Below are 25,990 nucleotides of genomic sequence, written 5' to 3'. Positions count from 1 at the left end.
TAGCTCGTTAACGACTGGTGTCGATTAGGTCTCTAACAATTTGCTGTGGAGCAAAATGCTAGCTTAATAGCTAGCTAATGACTGGTGTCGTTTTAGCTTGCTAGTTAACTGACATTTTGTTGTGTAGCTAATGCTAACTAATTAGCTTGGTAACGACTGGTGTCGATATAGCTTGCTACTTAACTGACATTTTGCTGTGTAGCTAATGTTAAATAATTAGCTCGCTAATGACTGGTGTCGTTTTAGCTTGCTAGTTAACTGACATTTTGTTGTGTAGCTAATGCTAACTAATTAGCTCGCTGTCGACTGGTGTCGATTAGTTAACTGACATTTTGTTGTGTAGCTAATGCTAACTAATTAGCTCGGTTACGACTTGTGTTGGTATAGCTTGCTAGTTAACTGACAATTTGCTGTGTAGCAAAATGCTAACTAATTAGCTCGCTAATGACTGGTGTTGATTAGCTTGCTCGTTAACTGACATTTTGCTTGACGTTGATGTAGTTTAGTTAGGTATATGCTAACATTGGCTAACTTAAGAGGCGTCTACATCGGCCTAAATGTCACTTTAACCTTTAAACTTTAACCATTATCAACATTTGGTTGTGATTTGCATTTGATTTCATGTTTATAGAAACAATGTTTTTTGGTTCAAAACAATACATTTCCTTTGTTTCTTTGACCCCCCTCTGAGGGTCAAGCAATGCTGCTAACACGGATGAACTAATAATCTGGCCTGGAGGCTGAAATGGTGCCAGATCTGGTCTGTTTGCAGAGTGACTGCACAGCAGCAGCAGCTGATAGAAACTTCTCAGCCCCTGTGGAACCAAACATCAAGTTGATGCATGACTTCTCCACCACGTCTCCACAGTATCGAGCTTCCTCTCGTACTGTAGTACGAGCCCAGAAGCGAGCCGTGACCTTACTCACCCAGTAAAGTAGAAGTACGGATTCCTCCTTTGTGTGTCTTAGCAGGGGATGGTGTGATTGCTATTCACTGCATGTCCGGTCCTTCGCGTTTTATGGATTTCAGTGTGTTTAACAATCGAACATCGATTCAGTGGCTCTATTACCTCAAGGCAGTCATATAGCAGATAATGCTCACCAAGCACCGCTGGCACACACAGGCCTATAGTACACACTCCATCCTCACAGCGTGACCATCATTAAGATGTCTGTTACACTCTCAAGGAGGAATTGCGATGTATTCCCACCCCGGGGGTTTGATCCCGCGATGAAAATAAGTCCACATGAGTGCATTCAAGGAGCCTCTCCACTGTGTGGTGACCAAATGTACAAGTCATTCGATTTCACTTCAGGGTGCTTGAAGTTTAAAGCCAAACTTACTCCACCGAATATTATACTCCCAGGAGTTCATCACATCAAAGAAAGTAATATGGCACATCATCAGTTTTGAGTTAATTACCCCCCCAAAAAACTAAAACATCCTCTTCAAACAGAAATCTAGTGTTTTCAGTCAGTGTTGGAGTATTTTCTTAAAACAAGCGAAAGCTTCTGCAGGTTCGTTGAATAATTTCCACAACTTATTTTCGAGGTTTTTCTAAAAATGAAACAAGAAAAACAAGAAAAGGGCAGGTTGTTGTACTCGAATAAAATAAAAAAAAGAACATGAAATGAACTGATTTGCATCGGTATATTTCTAAATATAGTAAATCCAGATTTACTCACCAGCACATCTGAAGAAATCTGGAGGATGAAGGGTCCACCAGGGTGGGTTTCCAGTTTTAGAACATGGTTATTCTGAGATAACACCGACATGAAATATTTAAATAGCTGAGGATGTGTGCACACCTTCTGTCTCACTTGACTTTGTACGTGTATAATAAATCGTTGCATTGCGTTGATTTTCGTGAGAGGTCCTTAACTCGACCTTGAGATTGGGAACGTTTAATCCTGTGCCCATTTTTTTCTGTCAATATTTGTGCCATTATTGTTGTTTTGATGAAGTACCAGGACTGAATCGAGGACTTTGCAGATGTCATTGATTGATTTTTCTTCTTTTTTTTTTCTGACTGAGATTGTGTCTCCATATGTGGGTGGCGAATAACAATAACAACAACAACAACAACAACAAAAAAACAGTTTCCAAGGAAACAAACAAGTGTGATGCTGTGTGTTTAATATTGAATGTGCATCAGTAGAGTAGAAAAATACTTCTCCCTGATAATAGCAGCTGATCCTTGACTAGTTGAAAATATCTTCAGGCTTCATATCATCCTATTTGTCCCCATAAGTAATGATTTGTCCGGATAAGTAATAACTGTTTTTGAGCGTTGAATATTAAACAGGAGTCAGATGGGTTTGACTTTCCAGACACAATGCGAAGAGCACAAATCATCTGATGTTTCCGGTACACACAGCTAAATGGAAAATTTGACGTTGACTTTTAAAAAATGAAGATGCTTTTTTAAAAGTCATGCTGTCATTAACTTTGATGACTTTAATGAAACTGGCTCTGCCCCAGGAAAGGAAGACCAAGATTTAGCTCTGTTGGTTTTCCAATAGTCTTGAAGGACTGGTTGGCTGATTTTCCTTGACACTGCGGTCCGACTCATCCCAAAACATCTCCATCGGGTTTGGGTCACTGTCACTAAACCATGTTGGTTAAGTGAGCCTTTGAATGTTTATGTGCTAACCTAAACTTATTGGCTGCTGGTTCTGGTGCTGGAACTCGGACTAGGACCAAGTGCAGCGCCCAAGACCAACTGAAGTACACGATCGTTTTTCCACTCAGGATTAATTTTCATAACTTGTGTGATCCAGACTTTTCATCTTGCACCATCATTAGGTCAATTAAAGGTCAAAATACCTGCAATATTATTGCCATCTTTATTAGCCTCAGCCTGAAAGTGTGACACATCTTCTTGCACACTCCACTGAGCTCGCCATTCAACACCATGAATACAGCATATTCATTGCCCAGGTAGCAGTAAGCCTCCTGGAGCTCTTTAGAGAAGACTGCCTTCCTCTCAGGCATGACAGCTAACTGTTCGCATGCTGACAGGCACTATGACACTGTCCTATTACTCACAGGCTACCGACAGCCTTGACTACGACACGCTGATTGATTGATTGACGCACGCACAGACAAAGCGGCGTTAAAGAAGTCAGACGTGGTGCATTGTTTATGTTTTTATGTTGGGTTATGTAATAGTGAGTGGGACAGAACACGACGGGCTGGAAAGCAGCATGATACAATGATGATTTTAAATGTGGTGAACACTGAGACAGTGTTTTAGTGTTTGGTTAGAATAGTTTGACGGTGTGTGTGTGTGTGTGTAACTCGCACTAAGGCCGTCACCTTTTTGTTTCAACATATAAAAAGTGCAAATCACCTGGTTGCTATGACGTCTGATCATGTATGAGTACAGAGAACAATCAGTTTTACCCTCCGTACCATGCAGAAGACAAACCGCTGCAGCACCCCAGAGGGGAGAGGTCACATGCTTTACTATGGTAACAATGCTCAGAGAAGAAGAATACTTGTTTCCAAGGTGATGTGTGTTGCCACGTCGCAAACGTAGGTAGAGGAGACGGAGGGGAAGATGCTTCGCCTTGAAGCGTTTTTTTTTTTTTTTTTAATTTTTTTTTTTTTTAAACACGCTCCGTTCGTGTCATTAGGAGCTTTTTGTGCCTAAAAATTCCCCTCGTGAAAATCTGATTCAAGTGTTTCGGATTGAAACGTGAGTCTCTAATCTGTGGCATTGTGATGTGATTGGGAAGAAATTTATTCTTTGCAGCAATCAGAGAAATGTCGTCGCGTGTGGTAGAAAAAGGAACGTCCACATGCAAATATGGGAAGTTCTGATCTCAATCCTAAGCATAAAGATGCTTTGTACAGGACTCTAATCCAGAGATTAAATGTGTGGAAATGGAATATTCTTACATCTTTTACCATGAGTCAACACTGATGGACCTTCCTCACATGCTAATGGTTCAAAGTCATTTCAAAGAGCCTCCGTCTCACAGATTACACCGTGCGAGCTCTCGTAATACATCCGGACTGCTTAGTTGCCGAGATTCCAGTTTTAATTAAGGACTTTTATCTGGGGAAGCCAACACCAGCGTTAATGAAAGGGACGGGCAGTAGGAGAACTTGGGAGGGATATAAATAGCAGCTTTTGTAGGCTAGGATTCCCTGTCGGTTTGGAGCCAAGCTCCTAGCAGATCACGCCAGCTGATTAGCATAGACATGCTCCCCTGGCTGCGGATGCAGATGTGCCTCTGTGATGTTGTACACGAGATATACCGAGGATTTGTTTTCCCTCACGAAGACTATTTGCAGTATATGTAATGTTTGTGTAAGTGTAAACAAACACACAAAAAGAAAAGAGCAGTCGGGTCACAGGAGGAATAAAGGTAGAAAGAACAGCTGCTGTCTGTGGATTTTTTGGTCTAATATTCTTGTTTGGTGTTTTTTGTTTTTTATTGTTGTTGACAATAGTCGAACATAGAAGGTGAGATATTTTGTGCACAGCTTCAGAGCGCATAGCAGAACATGTCAGGTAACATCAGGTGTCAGGGCAGAAGTAAAAAGTCTCCTCTCACTGCTGTGTGTGTCAGTAGAGCACAAATACAAACAACATTGCTCATCACAACGTTGCTCCACTTGGTATAAACTGCCTAAAATTCATAAATATTTTTTGCAGTGTACTTAACTTATATTGTGAGTATACTATATAAAAAAAGGCTTTAACATAAGGCAGCATCACCACAAACCTATTGCGTTTTGAATAAAGGACCAGTGGGTATAGTCCAGTGTTCACCAAAAAGGTGCTGAACCAGTTATTTAGTAACAATTAATCAGCTGACAAAAAGAAAATAATATACAACTGTTTTAATAATCAATCATTCTGACATTTTATAGACCAAACAATTTACGAATATTAAAAATAAGTGTTGGTTGCAGCCCTGGTTGCAGGAGATCAGGTATTTATCACACACTAGACTTCAACTGGAAGCAACGAGGCCAGGCAACGTGTTCTGTAACACAGGAAGTCATCACCTATACCGACTAGACGTCTTCCAACAGTGCAGAAGTCACATTGCTCTGTGTGTGCTTTAAATCTCCACAGAGGAGAAGTTGGGGGTGTTTTCAGTCTGTGACAGGATGTCTGATTTGTAGGTCAGCGTGGGGGGAGTTTTTCTAGATTTTGCTCGCTGAGTTAAAGGAAAACACAGTTGCTCAAGGTCAATCCACCCTGCTGCAAAGTCAATCACCGCAGTAATGATGTTTTTTTTCCTCCAATGGCTCCTCAACTGGTGTCTTTGTGTGTGCACTGTGAACAGAAGTGGGTTTAAATTAAGTAAACCTGCACACTTGAGTCTCCTAAGAACATCCTTGTGGCCTTGTTTCACCCCTCTGACAGCAGTTTTCTGGAAGCATCTATCCACTTCTGGATTTTAGCCAGAGTGCGACAATCCAGCATGCATCAGATAAGAAAAACAAAATAATGATAGGGGACATAAAAAGCCTTTTTACGCTGAATCCTGAGTGGATTTGTTTACAACATGAAACTGAAATTTGCATTTCAAAATATGCTTTTCAACCGCTGATCGCTGGCTCCTTCTTCACAGCGAGCGCCTCTCTGTTTTTAGCTGCAAACCAGCAGCAGCTTGTGTACATTAAGACAGTTGGTTTGTTGGTTGGACAGTCCCAAAAAAGAAGTCTGAGTCGTGCTTGGTTGGAAAGTAAAACTTATTGCAATCCACTGGAGTCAGAATAAAGAAAAATACTTTTTTTTCTATATGCATGCATGTGTCTTCCTGGAATCACAGCAGCAATGTAGTCAAAGAATGCTTACATGCTCTTGGACAAAACCTTGTTCATCAGTTGCTATGGAAAAATATCAACCTTGAAAGAATTCATTCAATTTCATCTGCAAGGCTAGAGCAAATCTAGCTGGTTCTTCTGGAGCTCGTAGTGTGTGGCCCACTTCAGAGCTCATATTTCACCTACTGTGGCAGACAGCTGGACACCCAAGTAAACCTTTGGTGCATATCTGTCAAGCTAGTGTAACGTCGAAACTCGAGGCAGAACTGGCAACCCCGAGTACCCATCGAGGTTTGAGGCGGAGTTGGCAGCCGTCTAACCCTGGAGATTTCTGACACGTATCTGACAACCTCAGTAACCCTTGAGATTTCAGACACATATCTGGCAATGCTTCATTCCGCCAGGGCTCGCTACACATGGTGCATCTTGATCTGGCAACGCGACAGCCTCCAAGAACTGCAGGGAGCAGGCTGGTGCAGAGGATGGAGCTGGCTACCCGCCAGGATTGGTCACTTTATGCCGTCGCGTGTTTGGCCTTTTGGAATTTACACAAGGCAGCTATCACAACAAAGTGGCATCCTTGGCGCGCATAACAGACATAACAGTATAGCATGTAGTTGTTATAGTTATAGCTATGTTGGTTTTCCAGCATTATCTTTTGAGATTAAACATTATTCTTTGGAATAATTTCATTCTTCCATGTCTTAGTCAAGTTTTGTTTTTAGTTTAGCCTTGTGTTTTATATCCAAAGGCTGTCCTGATGAGTCTGGGTAAGCTTTGGTATATTACCAACAAGTCCTCCAAATGAGGTGACTGAATATCTTGTTTGTGCATGCCTTCTAGAACAACACATAAAAGTGTTTTATGATCCAACGCCCCCTTCACCAGCAAGAACCATCATGCCACAACAATATTTCATTTAAAGGAAGTATAATGGAATATTGTATTAAGGACAGGTGAATGGATGTAGCTGTTGAGGGGGAGAACCTGAAGGCTGACCGAACTGCCCCAGATTGAATGGGAAGTGATTGGGGAAGGAGGGAAGAGAGGATGAAGGGTGGTGGGTAGAGATGAGGAAGGGAAGTGAATGCATGAAGGGAAGTTGAGAGAGGGTGGGTCGACACAGAAGAACTATCCAGACTTCACAGTGTGACTGAAATCTCCGGTTCAAGTCTTACCTCAGCGATGAATAGTTATAAAATCAATTGTGGTGTTCCCCAAGGCTCAATTTTAGGACCTTTCCTTTTTTTAACCTCTACATGCTGCCGCTTGGGGATTGATTGGGTAGTGGTTAAGGTGTGGCCCTGCTCCTGAACTAAAGTTAACTAATTAACTTCATTTTTCAGGAAGATGACATAATTTATTGTCAGTTACAAATCACTGTTTGGTTGGGTTTAGCAAAGAATCATGGTAATAAACAAACTTCATCGTTTTGGGGCAGCAACATCTGGAACACTCCTCTTTGGGTCTTTAAACACAATTACAAAGCACAGGTATATAAACATCTCTATGTGCAAGTAAGTAGCTGCGAGTTCTTTTTCATGAGACTAATAACCATGATTAATACTTATAATTATGGCGTTTGGCATAACGAGTTGAGTGTCCATTTCAGCAGTAATTGTACAGACACATATGCCTCCAAATGCCCTTTGTTTAATGGAGGGCTCAACAGCAAAATAATTGCGAATAAATCTGTGTAAATTCATCTAATGAGTTCTCTAAGAAGGTCAGGTGTGTTTGTGTATAGAGAGCGAGAACAGGGCCTGATCTAAATACTTGAGGAACAATGGGGCAAGTGGAACAATAGGGAAGAGTTGCAGAATCATGCTGGTTGGCAACACTCAGGTTGCTGACGTGTGGTTTTCTTTATGCCTTTGTTTTGCAGTATAATGCAAGTGCGTGTATTAAATTCGTATAAGTAACGCAGGTGGATTTGATACGCGTCACGTATTCATCATCTAACCCCTCTTATGATTTCAGAGCTTTCAGTGCCAGAAAAAAAAATATGTCGACCTCTTTTAATAGATCCCCTCATGTATTATTAAAACAGGTTTCAAGTGTTTTTCTGTCACACATACTTTTTACTCGACAGCTCAGCCTGCAGCAGATCAGTCTTTACCCTTGACGTGACCCCGTCGCCACATTAAGATGCCACTCGGGAGCCGTTGCTCTTGTCTTTGTCCTGGGAGAGGGGACGTAGCTTTCTGTATTCTGGTCTTTTATCACACATACGGCGTGATGGGCTGAGGTGTGCTGGCGTGCATCACAGGTATACGACTCCCAGGCATAGAAGTGTAGATACATCTTGCAGGGTGTCTCATCGGTTTGTGATGTGTGAGATTTATCTGCACGTAGATGCTTTGAATGGATATGTATTGGGATAAATAATTGATTCCCATGTCTACCCCATTTAAAGGCTAATAAAAAGCTTCACGGCATATTTGCTGTCTCTGAATACTCTGCGAGTGTATTTGTTGCCCTCTGAACATGTGACTCAGGGCTGCAGCTTCGCGATGCTCGCTGATGCGAACCGAAACTGAGAGCGATTGTGCTCTGTAGGCATGTGGGGCAGGTGAGGAGAGAGAAAGAGAGGGAGGATGCTGTGAGGTAATCCTTTCTTCTGCACCAATACAGTCTTGTCCAAGTCCAGGCCAGAGCTGCAGCAAACAAACAAAGACTCTTGGGTGCTCTCTGTCACCGCAGTGGCCAGAGCATTGCTGGGAGTTTATTGTTTGTTAGGCGGCTGTGAATACACGTAATGTGACATTTAAAGTCTGTGTGAAAATATTTCTTTCAAAAATACTAGAATACTATAGTTGCTGGAAACATGTGAAAAGATTTCAAACTGTTTTTCCACCAGTTTTCAGTCTCAGGATTTTGTGGGCGGTCCTTAAAGGGTGGCTCGATGACACGCTGAGGCCACCCTGAGCTGAGAGATAGAGATGAATTCATCTCAGCTAGTTAGTCATGTTCATTTTCTGAAAACCGACGTCACTTGCCAACTCTTTCTTTGCTGTATACAAGTGTGTGAGTGGTCACTTCTTACGGCATGTGAGCTTTGCTTCATAGCGTGATGGATGCTGCTTGTAACGGGACACTGGGGCAAAGCAAAACATCTGGTCACCGAGCCCCCAAGGAGCTCAGGGACATTGGCCTCCCAAGGACAGTTCTCAATCTGTGCAGCCCAGCACATTATCTGTTCAGAGGGCATGTAGCTTCCTGTCATCACTCTGTAGCATTCAGGAACACGAGAAACATCAACAACTCATTTTGAATTCAAAACATAAAAAGCTATCATCCATTATCGTTACTACCTGCTGGAGGCATTCGCAGCAGTTTTATCGCTCTAACAAGAAAACCGATCACACCGTTGAGTCTTTGCTCAAACGCTGACGTATGCAGTCGGCACATGCACGGAGCTGGAGCGCGTGTTTCGACGGCTGCGAGTTGTTTGTGTTGGATTTCCTGCAGGGTCCGTCCACGGTTTTCTTATCTCAGCACCTCCGCCTGTCTGCCAGCAGACAGCATTATCGTCCCATTCTGCCTCTGTCTGTGTTAATGTTTGATTTCTGCCTGACTAAATGTTCTTTCCCTGCTGCTGCTGCTGCTCTGCATTGGAAAAACCAGCAACAAACTCGAGGCCTGTGAGCCGGATGCGGCCTGCAAGATCATTTCATACATCATTGCATATGCTGCATTGCATCCCTCGGATCGTTGCAGCAATACACTACTCTTCTAGTCAATGTTTCAAACCTCACCAGCCTCCGCTCGACTCCGCGGGGAATACGCGGCTGTTCTATTTTGATGGACACCGCGAGCAGCCTGTGTCAGTTTACACAGAGCACCTTGAGCTGACAGGAAGCCAGACACAGAAATGGAATAGAGAATCTGGTGCAAACTGTAAAAACAGACAAAAAGCGAAACAAATTAACCACGTAGCATATTTACACATGTAGAAACATATTGGTAAGCACCTGAATCAAGGGAAATTACCAAATCTGAGCAAGTAAACAAAGTCTGACGGGATAAATGCTTCTGAATGCAACGTGACTGCAAAAAGAGCTTGTTTGTTTTTGCACTTTACCGTTTTTATTTGAAAGATTTGCAAATTTTCACCCCCCACATTTGAAATCATTTTGCTCGATGTTATTAAGATATTTTTTAAAAAATAAATTCAGATTCATTCAGAATCTCTCAGTCTCGTGAACTTTAAAAGGACAAAACGATTGCTCGTTCACACACAGGAGGGAGACTTCTTTTGAATGCTGTTTCCTGAACGCAGCCTGACTCTCGGGTGGTCTCCTTCGTGCTACAGACCTTTTGTAAAATGCCAGAGTTTCACAGCGCCAGGCCTTCAACACTAATTCATTTTGAACAGCGCCAGAGGCCATTTGACTTTCAGTGTTTACCTGCAGAGAGACCGAGAAGACGATGTGGGTGGAGGGGGGGATACTGGTGTTTGAGTACGTGTGTGTAACAGCATGTCTTCTCTTGTTACCGTCGCTGCCAATGTACATACTTGTCCGTCCAAGTAGACATGTGGTTAAATATGCATCGAGATATCTCCTTCCACAAATTCTGTGGTTTAGCAGGAGTAACAGCGTGACAGGAAAACCTCGTTATCCCGAGCAGCCTGACCTTTAAAAGTCGACGCTGCTGCTACAAGATGATACAGGAGTACTCGGAAGGGTTTGGTGAAGAGATTTTCGTCAACCGTGCCTTCATCGAGAGCCCGTAAGGGCGCCTTGGATACCATCTCGCTTCACGTTCCACGACTGTGACTTTTCATTCAGGTCCATATAATTCACGTAGGAACCCTGTGATCTGCCGGCGAGCTAAATGTCCACAAAACTGTCCGGGAGAGGAGGCTGGAGGAGAGCGATAACGCTGCCTGCACAAAGGCAGCTCAGATGACTGGAGAAGACAAGAGCAGGGGAAAGAGACGAGGAGACGACTTTGTATTAGATGGTTTTAATGATGACCTTAAAGGCACCAGCTCCTTAAAGAATCTGACCATTAATTCTCCAATTTCCCAGGCGTACTGCACCGTATTAGCTCAGCACGTGCATCCTGGAAGTGTGTGTACACAAGGTTTAGTTAGATTCTCACCGGGGTCACATGTAATGTCACAAGACAGAACATTTCCCACAGTGGGTTTCTAAAAGGACCAGTGTGTAAGATTTAGGAGTTTCATTTGAGTTTCTGCAGTAGGCTAGAACAGACAGATGAAACACTGGCTCTAGACAGGGACCTGCATGTTTTGCAGCCACTTTAAGGCTGGGCCATGGGTGCCCACCAGATTTGTTCTATGCATTTTCAATCATAAGACAACAAGAGCAACCGTCAGAGAAAAAGTAGCTCAAAGAAATGTGAAGAAGACCGAACCTAAGCCAACCACAGGAAGAGAAAGTTTCCTGTGAAGTGCCATAGTTTGAGAAAGTTTTGAGAAAGTCTGCACATAACACCAAAACCTGTTTTTGTATTTGTGCATCATCCAGTCAAACGGCCTGTGCTGTAATCTCTCCTTGTGCTCTGCTGCTGCTCTCAAATGCCATCCTCGGTTCAAAAATGCTGAGACGGTAATTGTTACTTCATGCTGTTTGATATTTACAAGCCATTTAGCTTTAACAATGCGTCCAAGACTAAGTAGACACTAAAGCTACTTTGCACACAGGGTTTTACAGTCGACCGTAAACTGGTACAGAGTCTATATGATCACCTTGATGGTTGGAGGTGCGATTACGATGTTATGTTCTCATCGGTGTCGTCAAGCAGCAGTAAATGTTAATGTGTCTTAACTTGTATACATAAACACGTACCCTTTGAGAGCTGTATAGATACTGAAGCAGTTAAAAGTTTGTATCTCTGTCCGGTGGTTCAGTTATTTATTAGACGTATTTTAATCACATCCTACGTCTACAGCTTCGCTCCACTGTGTCTTGTTTTTTCAAGGATATCTTAAAGGAGTTTCATTGATTGATTTTCTTTTCAAAGGACTGCGATAAATGAAGACAAGGTTCAGGTCAATGGGCCACGAACTCCCTGAGAATCAGAGATTCGCTTTTCAGCCTCCATTTAGACGAAACAACCTGAGCACAAAGAAGAAGACGAGGAGGAGGACGGGATGTCAAGTGATAGAGAAAGTACAAATCACCTTTTTCATGACTGCTTGGAGATCTACCTCCGTCTCTATCGCATGCAAGTGGTTTTCTCTTGTGTTCTGCCTGGTCCTTTGTTAATATTCCCGTGATGAAGCTTTGGTTTCTCCTGATCTTTTTCATATCAGAGAGAAGTAAACATCAGACAGTGAGCTCGATGCGCAGAGGGTGTCTTGTTTATCATGGCAGTCGCTGGATGTTATCTGCATGGACAGGGATTGAATCATCAAGGCATCAAAGCCCACCATCTCTCCCTACTGTAATCTTTGCAAATCCCACCACTTGTCTGATGAATTTTCCAAATGTGGCATTTCGCCACGCGACGAGCAGCTCGGTTGCTCGGTTGGTTATCAGCCTGACTAAAATTGCCATGCTTATCTGGCAACTGGACTTTGATTTACAATACTACACTGTAGCCCATGTTCGGCATCTTTCATCAGTGCAGCGTCCAGTTCATCTACCATTGCACGGCAGCAGCAATGGTAGATGAAATACGTGGTTTCATTTCAGTGCCTGTGCCTCATTGGACTGACAGTCGAGCCTCTGGCCCACACATAAAGCCTCTTAACAATAGATAAAACCAGAAATGAGGTCAATTATTAGCTCAGAATTATTAATCAAGTCATTAATCAAGCAAATATTTGCTAGTTTGAGCTTTTCTGAGGTGATGACTTCAGGAAATGATTCAATCCAAAGTCTTTCTCTGTTTGTTTGTTTTCCAAAATCTTTCCGAAGATTAGCGCAGCTCATTTTCTCGCGTGCATCGCATTGTGGGACGGTAGTGTCAATCAACAGCACACAATTCAAGCCATTTTTTTTGTAAGTGTGACGCCTGTGAGTCATTGTGACAGTGTGTAGTATGAAACTGGAGGACAAACGTGTGGCCAAATTACATTCAAACGTAATTGATCCATTAAAATTTGTCTTTTTTTTAATTTGTATTTGTTTGTTTTACTAAAATCCTCACAGAAAAATAATGATTTAAAAATTGCATTAAACATTTTTTGACAAAAGATAAGAAAAATTAAATCTATGGCATTTACAGCTAAGTCGAGCCATAAGCCTGGCAGTGAAAACAAAAAAACAGCGCAGGGTTCAAAGGGTTCATAGATAATGAAAATGCACATTTGGGTGCAGCCCTAGACAAGACAATAATCCTATTTCTCAGCTAAGCTAGAATAAGAGGACACGGGGTCATCAGCCAATCATCTCCTCCCGCTGCACAAGGTGAACGGCAACGGCGAGAGTCGACCCGCTTCAAAACAAAAAAAAACATGAACTGTTTGTCCCTTCGGAGCGCTCTGCTCTCCATGGGTAACAGATGATGATGGATGATGTGACATTTCCGGCCATGCTTGTTTGGGTGTTTCACGGTGATATGCGGCGTTCGTTGCCCCGGCGTTATTGGGAGCAAATGAGAAGAGTGTGACAGAACATTACATGTGGAAAACAGAGAATCTCATCGGGTAATAAAACTCTCTCCCCGTCTGACCTTTTTAATATGGGCACAGAATCACCACGCGTTGCAGGGACATGAATTTATCGCCGTACCATATACTGGTGCTGGATGAGAGCACATGTATCAGAGAAGGGATGTCTGTGGGATGCTTTCATATCCTGATTCTCATTCCACCAGTGAAAACCAGGCGTTCCATCTTCACGTGACGCGTGTTGCTTCCTTCCTCACACTCAGACAGTCCGAGCGGATCTCTTGTATGTAAGAGGAGCTCCTCTTCGCTGACGGCACTTGTTCGCTGTCCATACAACATTTATTCCTAGTGGTTCGATTGCCTTTTAGACCACAAGATGGAGATTGAATATCTGAAATTATTAGAGCATACATCATGTTTTGCCTCCCAAACCATAGTAACACAGCTCTGGGATGTTCTATGCTTTCCTCCTGGACATTTACTCTGAGATAAAACACGGATATCGAATATGTTTCGCTGATTGCAGTTTGATATAAAAACATAAAAGATGCTGTGGAGGTTAAACCACATCCTCACGGAGAGTTAGAGCAGAAGATTGATACCAACTTTTAAATCGATCTGTTAAAGGTCCAGTGTGTCAGATTTAGGCGGCAGATGTTTTTAGTGTTGTGTAATCACCTGAAATTAAGAATAGTTAGTTGAACCGCATGTTTCTACCGTAGCCTAGAGGTTTTTGAGCTTCGTGGCAGTTTCTCCTTCAAGATAGAAAGGACAGGGTGAGGAGAGAGGGTAACAATCCACAACAACGCTGCTATTTTTCACTGTTTTCTGCCATATTCTGTAACACTGGACCTTTAAAGTACAGAGAAAAACAGGAGACTCCTGGATAATTTAACAATTCTTTGTGTTTTTTTGATTTTGGGCATCATTTTAATAATATTCAGCCTCATCTATTGTTGCTGTAAAGAAAAGGCTGGTCAGAGCTGGAGTAAATTCGGAAGGCATTGGTGTTACAGTTAGAAAAACATCGGCCAACAGTTGACCTCGTCTTGCAGTGAACCAATATTTCTTCAAGCTTTAGCTTCTCAGTGTCAAACACGTTGGAATTTGAAGCATTTTCGAGATTGTTCAGTCTGCCTGACTTTTTATCAAAGCACCTGGCATGTTCTAATGCAGTCACTCGTCTTTTGTAACTCATCATTCAGCCATGAGGATTTCATATCCATGCAAGCCTTGAAACTGCCATTCAAAGAACATCGACTGCAGAAAAAAAGGAACTACTTTTTTACCTCCATGAATATTTTTCCATCACCTTGAATTTGCAGTGAGATGAGTCCTCATAGATCCCAGCGGAGGCACAGCTTCCGTTCTTTTCAGTTTTGGAGATGAGAAGGCTGTTGGCTGATGTCGTAATGGGAGGCTTTGGGATCTCGTATACGGGAGTTCAAAGGGATCAAAATTAGTTATTAGGCGCTCGAGGGGCAGTAAATTCCCAGGTTGTAATTTCCACTATCAGATTTATGACTTGGCCTCAAGGGGCCTTTACAGCACAGAGGCGACCCCTGTTACCTCGCCAGCTAAAGGTTATTGTAAATCACACCCCCATGCCATCACACTCTCACATCACACACACCCCTTTACTGACCTTTCATTTCCCCCCTTTTTGCTGTGTTTTCCTCTCGAACTAATCCTCTCTCATCTACAAGTAGCTGCTCTTTATTCTGATGTTGTTCTTCTGTTCTCTGGTCTCCATAAAGTGCAGTGACCAGTCCCCCGGATAGAACATCACGGCAGTGTCAATCATTCATTGTCCTTTTCGAGAACTGGCTCTTTAGTCTCGTTCAGCTCATTTGTTAAACTGTTTGACCGTCCGATCGATTCATTAATCATCCGCAAGACTTCAGTGGTTTCCGGATTGTTCGTTACGCAGCGACTTCTTTGAAGTGCCGTCAGATTTTCGGGCGTATTGATCTATCAAGTTGAACATGTTTCCTGTGTTGGGAAAGCAATAAAAATACAGTGGCTCCCTACAGCTTCTCTGCATGTATATTGAATCGTCCTACTGTATGCTCTTTGGTTGGAGCGGCTCTTTTGAAGTCGTGACGGCTTCACAACCTGCCAGATTCTCTTCAGAGAATAAAAGGATGAGTGATCCCACAAACACTGGAATATTCATGCCTTTAAGGTTCTCAAACATGTTCTGTGGGGCTGTGTGACAGCAATAGTTGAGTCGGTGGGCGTCCTTGGTGTTGTTTAGATGAAAGGCAACTACTGCGTGCGCAAGGAGGCTGCATTGATGGAAGCATGCTGGCTGCTGTTGTATCGCTCGTCGCCTACCTTCAGCTCATGTCACCATGAAGAGGAAGACGTGTTCGCTCAGCGAGGATAACCTCTCTTGAATATTTAGAGCTGAGGAAATGAGCTGAAAGTCACGTGCGGTGGCTGTTCCTCGAAGTCTCTCCGACTCCTCGATGTCTGATCTAGAGTCTCTGTGACTGATCTTTCTTTATCAGCGAGATGTAGGCCAAGAATCCAGCTGGCACGGCTCCTGAGCTGTTTTGTGATTGATGTAATGGAGGTCCCTTCTCTCTCTAATAAAGTCTTGATTGCAGACAGTACGTTATACATTTGGCACCACAGATGAGTGATGGACGGATGGTGAACTGTAGCCCCACAATGTCAAAAAAAACAAACCTCGACTCACATCATCGATCTTGAGCTTTGGCACTTCTATGCATTAAAAAACCCTCAAAAGAGGAGGAAGAGGAGGGGAAACGGGTCCCAGCCGAGGAGAAGAGGGCAGATTTTTAGCGTTTTTAGCAGTCCTGCTGGATCTCGCTGTACTTTGATGTTAAATTATACTCGGTTGGTTTGTAAATGTTGGTTGATGCGTTTTTACGACATACAAGCATGAAATCCAAACACCGGCTCCAATTCCTTCCACCTCATGTACAGATTTAAAGAGCTGTGTAACGAGTTAGTGGAGTAAATCATCTTCCCTGATTGTACAGCGATCAGTGATATTAGTCCAGCTTTAGTGCAGCGTCACTCTCTTGGACGTGTGGACATTTGTTAACCGTGGGAAGTGCAGCTTTCTTATTGATAGCAGGAGGCTCGTCTCATCATTTATTTATAACCCACCCTCTGTCCTGTCCTCCCTTTGGACTCCCTCCCTGTAAATCCTGTATAACACTGTTTATCAAATATTAAAGACGTCCAGTGCGGTGGAAGCTTTCTGCAACCCAGATGTAGAAACTGAGGAAGCGCGAACCAGGCTTCTGTTTTTGCGCTTATTGCCAATTATCTGGTGCTTTCCCGGAGTGTTTGTTCAGGACACCAAATTAGAGTCACGACGCGTCCACAAAGCGCTCATTTTTAATTTATTCCTGTAAAGGTTACACTCTCCACTCCTGTTTTAATCTCATTTGCCTCATTTTAGGCTTTTTCTAGAATGTGCACGTTGGTTTCGGATGACACTGCTAATCATCCGTTCCTTTTTCCGCAAAGATTCCTGAGGCTTGGCTGCAAGAAATGGAGGCAGTGTTATCACATTGATGGCTTTTTTCTCTCTCTCTCTCTCTCTCTCTCTCTCCCCGAGCTGCTCTCTGTGGTGAATCAGCATGCTGCCAATCACACCACCACTTTCCTGTCTCTCCTGAGAGTGATGCACAATTGCCGGGGTTTGTTTTTAGCCTGGAAGCATGACTCTCCTGCAGAAGCACACCTCTGTTTTTAAAAAAAAATAAAAAAATTGGCTGCTGCTGTAATTTTGGCCGACAGTCAGCCCACTCTGGGAGGAAGCCTTGTCCACCATTTCATTTAGAGTTCACCTTCTAGGCAGACTCCATACTCACACACACACACTACCTGACATATTGCAGTGCTAGGCAGTTTGCCCAGGTAATGAGAAGTGTGGAAAAGAAGAAGGAGGTGGTAGTGGTCCGGCAGGTCATGGGTAAAACAGTGCAGATCAGAGCAAAGAAAACCTCCGCTCATTCAAGTGGAGTTATATACTTTGCAGCTATTTGAATGGACTGCAAATTAAAAGTGTGACACGACCTTGGATAGAAAAGAAAGAAAGCGGCGTACTGCGGCTTGCACTGCGTAGATGCCATGTGTCTCTCATTTAACAGTCGACTCAGCAATCAAAACCTCCTAATTACCATAAACTGCAGCTCTGCTCATGTCGGGGAACTCCTCTGCTGTTCACAGCTGGGCGGCAGTCGTCGCCGCTCATCACGTCCCCCCCCCAGAGGGAGTTCCTGAACGTTCCCGGGGGAATGTGTTTGTGCGTACGTGCGAGTGCATATCACTGCGAATCACCCCGCTACCTCAGCACCGACTTGTAAAAACCACAGCGGAGGCGAAAGTCCACTTTAGCTGATGCGTTGAAGATGCTCCGTCACGCAAGCATGCGAATCTTTCACCTTTTTATTTATGTGCTAGGACTCCTTCTCCTCTCTGTGCTCACTGAGTCGTGTTTCCACCGCAGTGCATTCGGCCACTCGCCTCTCTCCCTCTCTCCCTCTCTCTCTCTCTATAAATATATCTTTCTGCAGACCCATCCCATTTTCAGCCTATTTATGAGAGCATCGCCTGGAGGCAGCGTTTCCTGGGAATACAAATTCTCACCAGGTTGTGTTTTTTTCCTTGAGAGATGGAGCAAGATAAACACAGCTGAATGCAAACAAACTTTCATTTGCTGCATTCTCGGTGTTGTGCATAATGCGGCGTGGCCAGGATACACTGTAAGCAACTCTGGCTGAGCGTGTCACACCTCCGTATTGTTTTTGTTATTGCGATATTCATGTTTGTGTGTAGAGATTACGGAAACGCAGACAAACACAGTGCGATTATTTGACTATTAAAAACGAGTAAAATTGATCAGACTTGAATGAATTCTTATTATAATTTGGTGTCGTGAATATATTTCATGCAAACGCTGTAAGACCTGGTTGCCAGTGAAAGATCCAGCTAGCTTTTAATTGAAGTACAAAAATCATACTGTCATTTTTATTTACCAATTCAACAAAAAGATATGTTAATTGTGCGTTAACGTTTCAATAAGTGAGCTGTAAAGTTGCAAGTAGGTACCGTATAAGCTGCTGCTTTTTTCCCCACGCTTTGAACCATGCGGCTTATACAAAGATGCAGCTTTTCTATTGATTTTTCTTCAGCCGCCGCGAAGTGCAAAAATGAGACAGACAGGGGAAGTCAGTGCAAAGAACAGGCTAGTTTTTATTTAGCACATGCAACACAACACGCACGATGAATTATTAACAGCGAATTATTTTCACCCCCTCATCACGGAAAAGCACACGAAGAAGTTCGTATGATGCAGCTTTTAAGTTGAAGGCCATCAATCTGGCTATCCAGAGCTGCATGTAAGCTTGGCGTTAATGAATCCATGGTGAGACGTTGGAGACGGCAGCGGGAATATAAATAAACATTTACGGTGCAAAATCTTTCTGTGTATCCAGTAAATATCTAATATCGGCGGCTTATAGTCCGGTGTGGCTTATATATGTAAATTTTTTATATTTTTTTAAACTTAGTGGGTGGCTTATATCCAGGTGCGCTCTATAGTCCGGAAAATACGGTATATAAGTGAAACTAATAGTCTCCTGGCTCTGCTGCTGTAGCTTTAACTCGACACTCGACCAAATTATGTAACTTTAATGTTGAAATGCTTTGCAACCTCTGTTCCCTTTATTTGTTCATTTATTACCTGCAAATAGCTGTTGAATGTCATTACCTAGTCGCTCTTTAAACCTTCGCTTGGTTCATTGGCCATGCTCTTTGATTATTTTTAAAATCTGAACACTCCCTCTCTGACTCAGCGTGTGTTTAATTAATGCGTTTGTACCACATTTGGCTCGATCACACACTTGACTAGTTGACAGAACATGGAGAAGTTAATTAAAGCGGGTGTCGGCGTGAGGACGGCGGCTGTAAAACCAGCATCACAACCTCAGCGGAGGCGCGATGGAGAGATAACTCGACTAGTGGAAGCTGCCGTGAAATGTTGTTTCGGGCGGAGCTCATAATCTGTCAAGGTCCTGCCAGTGTGGCCTTTAGCAAGCGGCATGTCCTCGCCCCTCGGGTCGTAGCCTTTAATTCGGCTGTAAGAGACAGGATTGCTCCAGAGAGAGAGAGAGAGAGTACCATGCACTGTTGCAGAGGAAGTTGAAGTCTACCAGCCCTGTCGGAGCACGAGCGGGTGGGGGGGATTTTTGGGTCTCACAAGCATTAAAGCAAATGATGCAATTTGCAGAAGGGCTTTTTTCTTTCTTAAGAGGAGGTGACTGTGATTAGCTACAATCCTCTGGGACGCAGATTTATGAGCTCTAAGCTTCTTTTTTTTTGTGCTGCGCAATACCAAGTTTGGAAAACGCAGTGAGGCAAAGAGGTGCTGTGTAACTCTGCAACGACACGAGAGCTTCACGAATTAAAAACACAGAATTATAGTGTCATGATCAATGAACACTTTTTTATTTATGTCATACGTTTTAGAAAAACCAAATACAATTTTTCTTCTGTTGTGTTGGTCCATTATGGACTCTCTCTCTATATAGAGATGGCTTGGTTACCATGCCGACACTTTATTCCCACCCTCATCCCCTGTTGCTATAGTAACAACAGCTAGGTCGTGACAGTTGACCTGATCTTCTTCTGTAGATAATCTAGTTGTTAACTCAGCAGGCCTCCGTATACAACAGACACATTTCTCCTGACGGTTTAATCTTTGGATTTTCGGCTTTAGGTGACCAGTTTTGTCTGTTTGGTTTCAACAGTATGAAGTTTTACCAGCTAAAAACTGTTCTCCAGTGTTCTCCTTTCCATTTTAAGCATCATAAAAGTTAATATTACTCACAAACAACATCAGGATGATGTGATGGAGATCTGTTTTAATATTCTGCACCTGGACAGAACATTAGAAACACAACCTTACTACTAACTGTATGTAATAATAAACTGACATGAGCACCACATAATGCTCATTCATTATGAGATAATTAAATCGCGATCACGCGAACACACACGTGACGATTTATTTAAGACAACAGGACACAAACATTTCCCACAACAATGACCCTGATGGGTTTAAAAGTTGCACTTGGACATTAGCTGAGCTGATCTTGAACATTACAGATTACTCGTCTTTTGCTTTTGTTACTCGTGGGAGTTCAGATACGACCAAAGCCTGCAGCTCTGTCATTTCACATCATTCATCCCCATGAGGAAAGAGAGATGCTTCGTTGATATTGCACCTAAGATCTAGTTTTTGATCACGTAAGTGAAGAGTTTTCCGGTGTTGTTGTGTGGAGGATTCTATAAGTTCTGTATGGATTTGTTGTGCTACTGTATCTATGAGACACATTCTTGCCACGGTCCCTGGAGTTTGTCTGAGTTATTGTGCTTGTCTCCTGAAGGGCAGATGGTACAGACTCTGAATTACAATGTGTGCTCAGATAGACAGATCACTAGTTTATCTGACAGCTGTTGAGAATTGATTTATTGTTTTATCTTCGCTTTATGTAAAGCACGTTGTTATAAAGTTTTAATAGTTCATAGTTCATTAGGGACTAATTTGTCATGCATTCATGTATGTGTTGATTAATTGTTTGGTCTATAAAATACCAGAAAAAGCCGCTGAGGCCAGTTACCGTGTTTGCATTGCCAGCTCAGGTTCTGGCACGACACCGGCTCCACTCCCCATGAGCATTCCCCACTGGCTCCCTCCTCACCTCCTCCTCCTTTTCCTGGCAGTCCAAAGCTCCTTTGCTGACACTGTAAATGCCAAAAAGTGAAGCTTTTCGTCCATCGGGAAATTCAAAGTTTAGGTGGAGCAGCCAGAAAACATTTCTCTGTAAAATATGATCCATTTTGACCAAAATCAGTGAAGAAGTTAGTGATGTGTAACGTCCCACATAAAGCAAGACTATGAGAGTATTGCATCTACGACTGTCTAAGTTCCTGCGACACTAAATGCTCAAACATTTCCCCCTTTGTATTCTCACCTCAAACACAGGGCATGCTGTTTATTGTGTCAAGTGCTTCTGAATCAAAGTCACACTGAGACTCTGTTTGATTCCTTTGTACCTGCCTGACGTGACCCGCTGCAAAGACCTGTCTGTTCTGTGCTTGGTTCAGACTGCGATGACGGGGACAAAGGTTTGAAGTCTTCCTGAGCGACGGGCTGTCTCTTCTCCTCTGACGGTTGTTTGCTCGCGTTGTTGTCACAGACATGAAGCGCTGAATTCTTTATGTGATGCAAAAGTGTGTTCAGGTTCTGGAGGCCTGTGTTTGTGGTTTGTGTCTGCAGAGGACCAGCGGAGTTATCAGGCAGTATTTGAATCTTTTGTCAGCGTCCATCAGCTGAAAAATGGACTGATGGTGAAGTCATGATAGGTTTGTGTGTTTCAAGAACATCCTAAATGGAAATGAGCTGCTTTGAAAACATCTCTGCTTTTCCAAAACGTGTCCTCATACGTGTCCTCCTCGTTGCCTCGTCGCCTTCTTCTGCTTCTTTCAGCTCCTACTCCTTCCTTCCCTCCAACATGACCTCCTCCTCCTTCACTTTGTTCTGCTTAGTCATCTTCTGTATCACTATTGTCATTATTTCCATCATCGTCATCATCAGTAGCAGCAGGAGTAGCATCAGTAGTTTTAGTAATAGCAGTTTCAGTGTCAGTAGTAGTAGCAGCAGCAGCAGCAGCAGTAGTATTAGAAGCAGTAGTAGTAGTATTAGTAGTAGTAGTAAGTACCATATTTAATAAATTAATAAATAATTGGCTGTGGTCAGACTCAGCTGCGTCTGTCGTCTCAGCTGTCGTCCACAGTTTAATGTTTGTAGTACTACTCCACAGTGTAACACTGCAGTGTAATGTTTGTAGTACTACTCCACAGTGTAACGCTGCAGTATAATGTTTATAGTACTACTCCACAGTGTAATGTTTGTAGTACTACTCCACAGTGTAATGTTTATAGTACTACTCCACAGTATAATGTTTGTAGTACTACTCCACAGTGTAACACTGCAGTATAATGTTTGTAGTACTACTCCACAGTGTAACACTGCAGTGTAATGTTTGTAGTACTACTCCACAGTGTAATGTTTGTAGTACTACTCCACAGTGGATACACAGTCGTCCTCTGTGCTCCCTCGTGTTGTCGCTCAGTGCTGCACCTGACACTGCGCCTGCAGGCCGTATGAAGACAGTCCTGTTTCAGACAGTCCTGTTTCAGACAGTCCTGTTTCAGACGGTCCTGTTTCAGACAGTCCTGTTTCAGACAGTCCTGTTTCAGACAGTCCTGTTTCAGACGTCAGTACAACAGGCCCTGCTGCTTTATGTTTCATACTGTGTCATGATGGAGGGCTGTTTCATTGTCATTGTGTGATGTTAACCGTGACGCTGACCCTCTCCTCTTTCTGTTACTCAGGAGTTTGCGGCGCTGACCAAGGAGTTGAACGCCTGCAGGGAGCAGCTGCTGGAGAAGGAGGAGGAGATCTCTGAGCTCAAGGCCGAGAGGAACAACACCAGGGTGAGCACGACGTCGACACACAGCTTATTATTTACACATTGCCACCACCGGTTAATCCTGACAGTGACAACGTGACAATCCTCTGAAGCGTTTAGTCGCCCCCGTGCCAGTCAGAACTATTATTCTGACATTTTCAACCAGAAATGAACTTCATGACGATGATGATTCATCCCCCCCTGAAGTTTGCACTCTGCAAGTTTCTCAACCTGCCCCAGATTTTCAAAAAAACAACAACAACAACAACTGCACGGTGCGATAGACGGCATCCTGAGGAAGCTTAAGCTATCTGCTGGGTACGGTTTTAAGGCAGCGGAAGCACTGAAGCAGCCGTGCGCACTGTCTGTTTCCAATTCCCAGACATACCTCATTAGCTCGCCACATTTCTGCCTGAACATTTTTCCACTTAATTCACATGGATGGCTGCTCAACAGTGAAACTAAGTCCAAATGGCACTGATGCCATGCAAAGTCCAGGTGAAGACATTAGCGGATCAGCTCGATTTATTCATTTTTTTTGCATCTTCAATAAAAATAAATAAAAACATTTGCTTTTTTAAAAAGCAGAGTCTGCTTACTGCTGTTGACAGATAAGACTCTGTTTTTCCATCCCACTGCTGATTAAGTGTGGATTCACAGTCTCGCACAACCGTTCTCTGGGTGGAGGCAGAATATTTTAGCACAACCAGAGGCTGAGAAAACAGAAAAAAGAGAGAGGCGAGGTGCAAAGAAACGGGCCCAGACAAAAGTCATTCTCGCTCTCTCACTTTATTATCACTTCCAATCATCCGACCGGGCAATTACCAGGCCAGCTTTAATTAAGCTTTTGTTTTTTTTGCGGCAGACAGGTTTTTACAGCTCGTAATGAAATCTCCGAAGGCGTGTGCAGGCAGTCGGTGGACTGAGGAGAAGACGACAGCTGTGGCGATGACGAAGTCGGCTTTATTGGTTGTTTTTTAGATGACATGCGTGTAAATTCATATAGACCGCTGATGAGAGAGCGAGCAGATAAATGATCAAAGTATTTACTGAACAGGAGGAGACTGGCTGTGAGACATTAGCTGAGGTTCACCCAGCGGTGAGCTCATACTGTATGTAGACATGATGGCTGCTGATGAGACGTCGTATCGGACAGACAGGAGAAGAGACGACGCTCGGTCTCCTTTCAACCACAGCATGGGGTCTGCATGGGGTCTTTTTGCATGTGTGCACACTTCACTTTGCCGTCCTGCAGATGCATTCATTTTGCAAAGGGAATCAAGAGGGGATGAAATATATTAATATTGTGTCCCTGGTTCTGCTAAAGTTTGTGTTTTTCCTCCATAGAAACAGATACAAACCAGATGCTGGATGCTTCCTGTTGTCAATTAGATCTGGATCAGGGATGGTTCTTTTTCTTGCTTTTGTTCTTTATTTGGCAGCCATATATGGAGGAATATTGTTAAATGTTAAAGGAATATAGTTCAACATGCACTTTTGGACAAGAGCTCAGCGTGCTTTCTTGTGAAGAAGAACAAAAGCATCAGGAGGTGTGCAGAAAAACAGGTCGACTTTTATGCAATCAGCTGATTCTGCATACGAAACTCCAACCCCAGCTATTCTCACACATCCATGCTCTGATAGGCCTTCTCTCCGGTTCAAACCAGCCAATCAGAGTGGAACTGTGGAAGGAAGAATTAACAAGAAAACAATAAAAACATCATTTCTTTGATTTGCTTGTAGCAACAAACAGATTAAATTCTAAAAATAGTGTACATTCAAAAATAATCAATGAAATGAACAACATTATTTACATTATTTACATTATTATTATTTACCTAACATAACTGTTTTCCCACCTATTCAATCATCCAGTCCAATCAGAATGAAGCACACCTCCTTCTAGCTTCCATAAAAGGGTAAAAGAGGGCGCGCTCGTTCTTTAAGCATATGCCCAGATGGTGATTCGAATTCAAATGGTTTCTTCTGCAATGCATTATCGTTGTATTTTTAAGATGTGTGCAGAAATAAAAGAGACACAGTGTTGTCGTCAAGGCTGATACTTAAAGTAAATATGGCCCAGCGAACAGAGAGGGAGTTCCTCAAAGAGTTAAATGAGAAGATTACACTACTGTTATGTCAGTTTAACACGAAGGCTAAAAACAGGGGAAAGATCGGCACATAACTCCTTTTCACAATGCAGCTTCATATTTTTACACTTAGATGTTTGTACATCTTAAAGAAATGAGATAGAACATGCTAAAAGGCAGCCAATAGACCAATTTGAGCGAGAAAGTGAATACAGTAAGTGTATTTCTTTTCATATACGACATGCTTCCGTCACATTAAAGTGAATATAACTTGCATCTGCAACATTTCCGTTCTGCAGGATGCTAAGCCGTGCACTTTGCACTACTTAATTCAGAGATCAAAACAAATAAGCATCTGTATTTCCTCCTGCGATGTGATGCCTCTTGTATCTCTGACATGAAGGTGAATCTCTAACAGAATACACTGATCAGGTTGTCATCCAGCCTCTCATTAGATCCCCGTGTACTGCATGTTCTGTTTTCTTGCTTGAAAAAATAGTTCCCACTGTTCTTCCTGATTAAATATCGTCCTCGCTGTGTAACGCTCCTTTGTAGAGCTTTGTAATTCAGCGATACCAAGTCCCATCTTGATTTTCTAACCAGTGGTTAACCACGGAATATATTTAATCCAGATGCAGCCTGTTGGGCCGCCTTCAGCAAGGGGGGCGTGGGGTGTTTAGACTAGTGAAGCGAAGGTATGTCAAGGATGTAGCCAGGGAGGCGTTTCTGGGAAAGAATGGGGGAGATTTCATTTTGAGCTGGTACTTCACCCTCTAAGCAGATCATTATCTTGGGGGATATAATATTATGTCCTTGGACAACTTCCGAGCGGGAATGAAGTGTTGGAGATGTGCATCGGCCTGAAACCGCCGCAGTGTTTCCATGACCAAGCAGATGAAAGCCGACGATTGTACACTTATCTCCCAATGTAGCACAAAGGCCGTAATGAATAACGTCTTTATCTCTGCGAGCCGAACTGGTGTTCGCCGTCTCCCAGTCA

At 43.0% G+C, this 25,990-nt stretch overlaps 1 protein-coding gene across 10 annotated transcripts in view; it reads left to right on the top strand.

The window, feature by feature from the left end:
• The window catches only part of ppfia2 (PTPRF interacting protein alpha 2), a 144,763-nt gene that overhangs the window by 80,074 nt on the left and 38,699 nt on the right, over positions 1-25,990 (top strand). For all 10 annotated transcript variants that reach the window (XR_003461260.1, XM_019276883.2, XM_019276886.2 and 7 more), the window contains one exon: positions 22,824-22,925. Coding sequence is in view for 9 of the 10 variants with exons in the window: in XM_019276883.2 (XP_019132428.1) it covers positions 22,824-22,925 (102 nt within the window). In the remaining variant the exon portion in view is untranslated. The remainder of the gene's footprint in view (positions 1-22,823; positions 22,926-25,990) is intronic.

The sequence above is a fragment of the Larimichthys crocea genome, chromosome XX (assembly GCF_000972845.2).
Source record: "Larimichthys crocea isolate SSNF chromosome XX, L_crocea_2.0, whole genome shotgun sequence".
In the NCBI taxonomy this organism is placed as follows: Eukaryota; Metazoa; Chordata; class Actinopteri; family Sciaenidae; genus Larimichthys; species Larimichthys crocea.
This window is presented reverse-complemented; position numbering and strand designations above follow the sequence as displayed.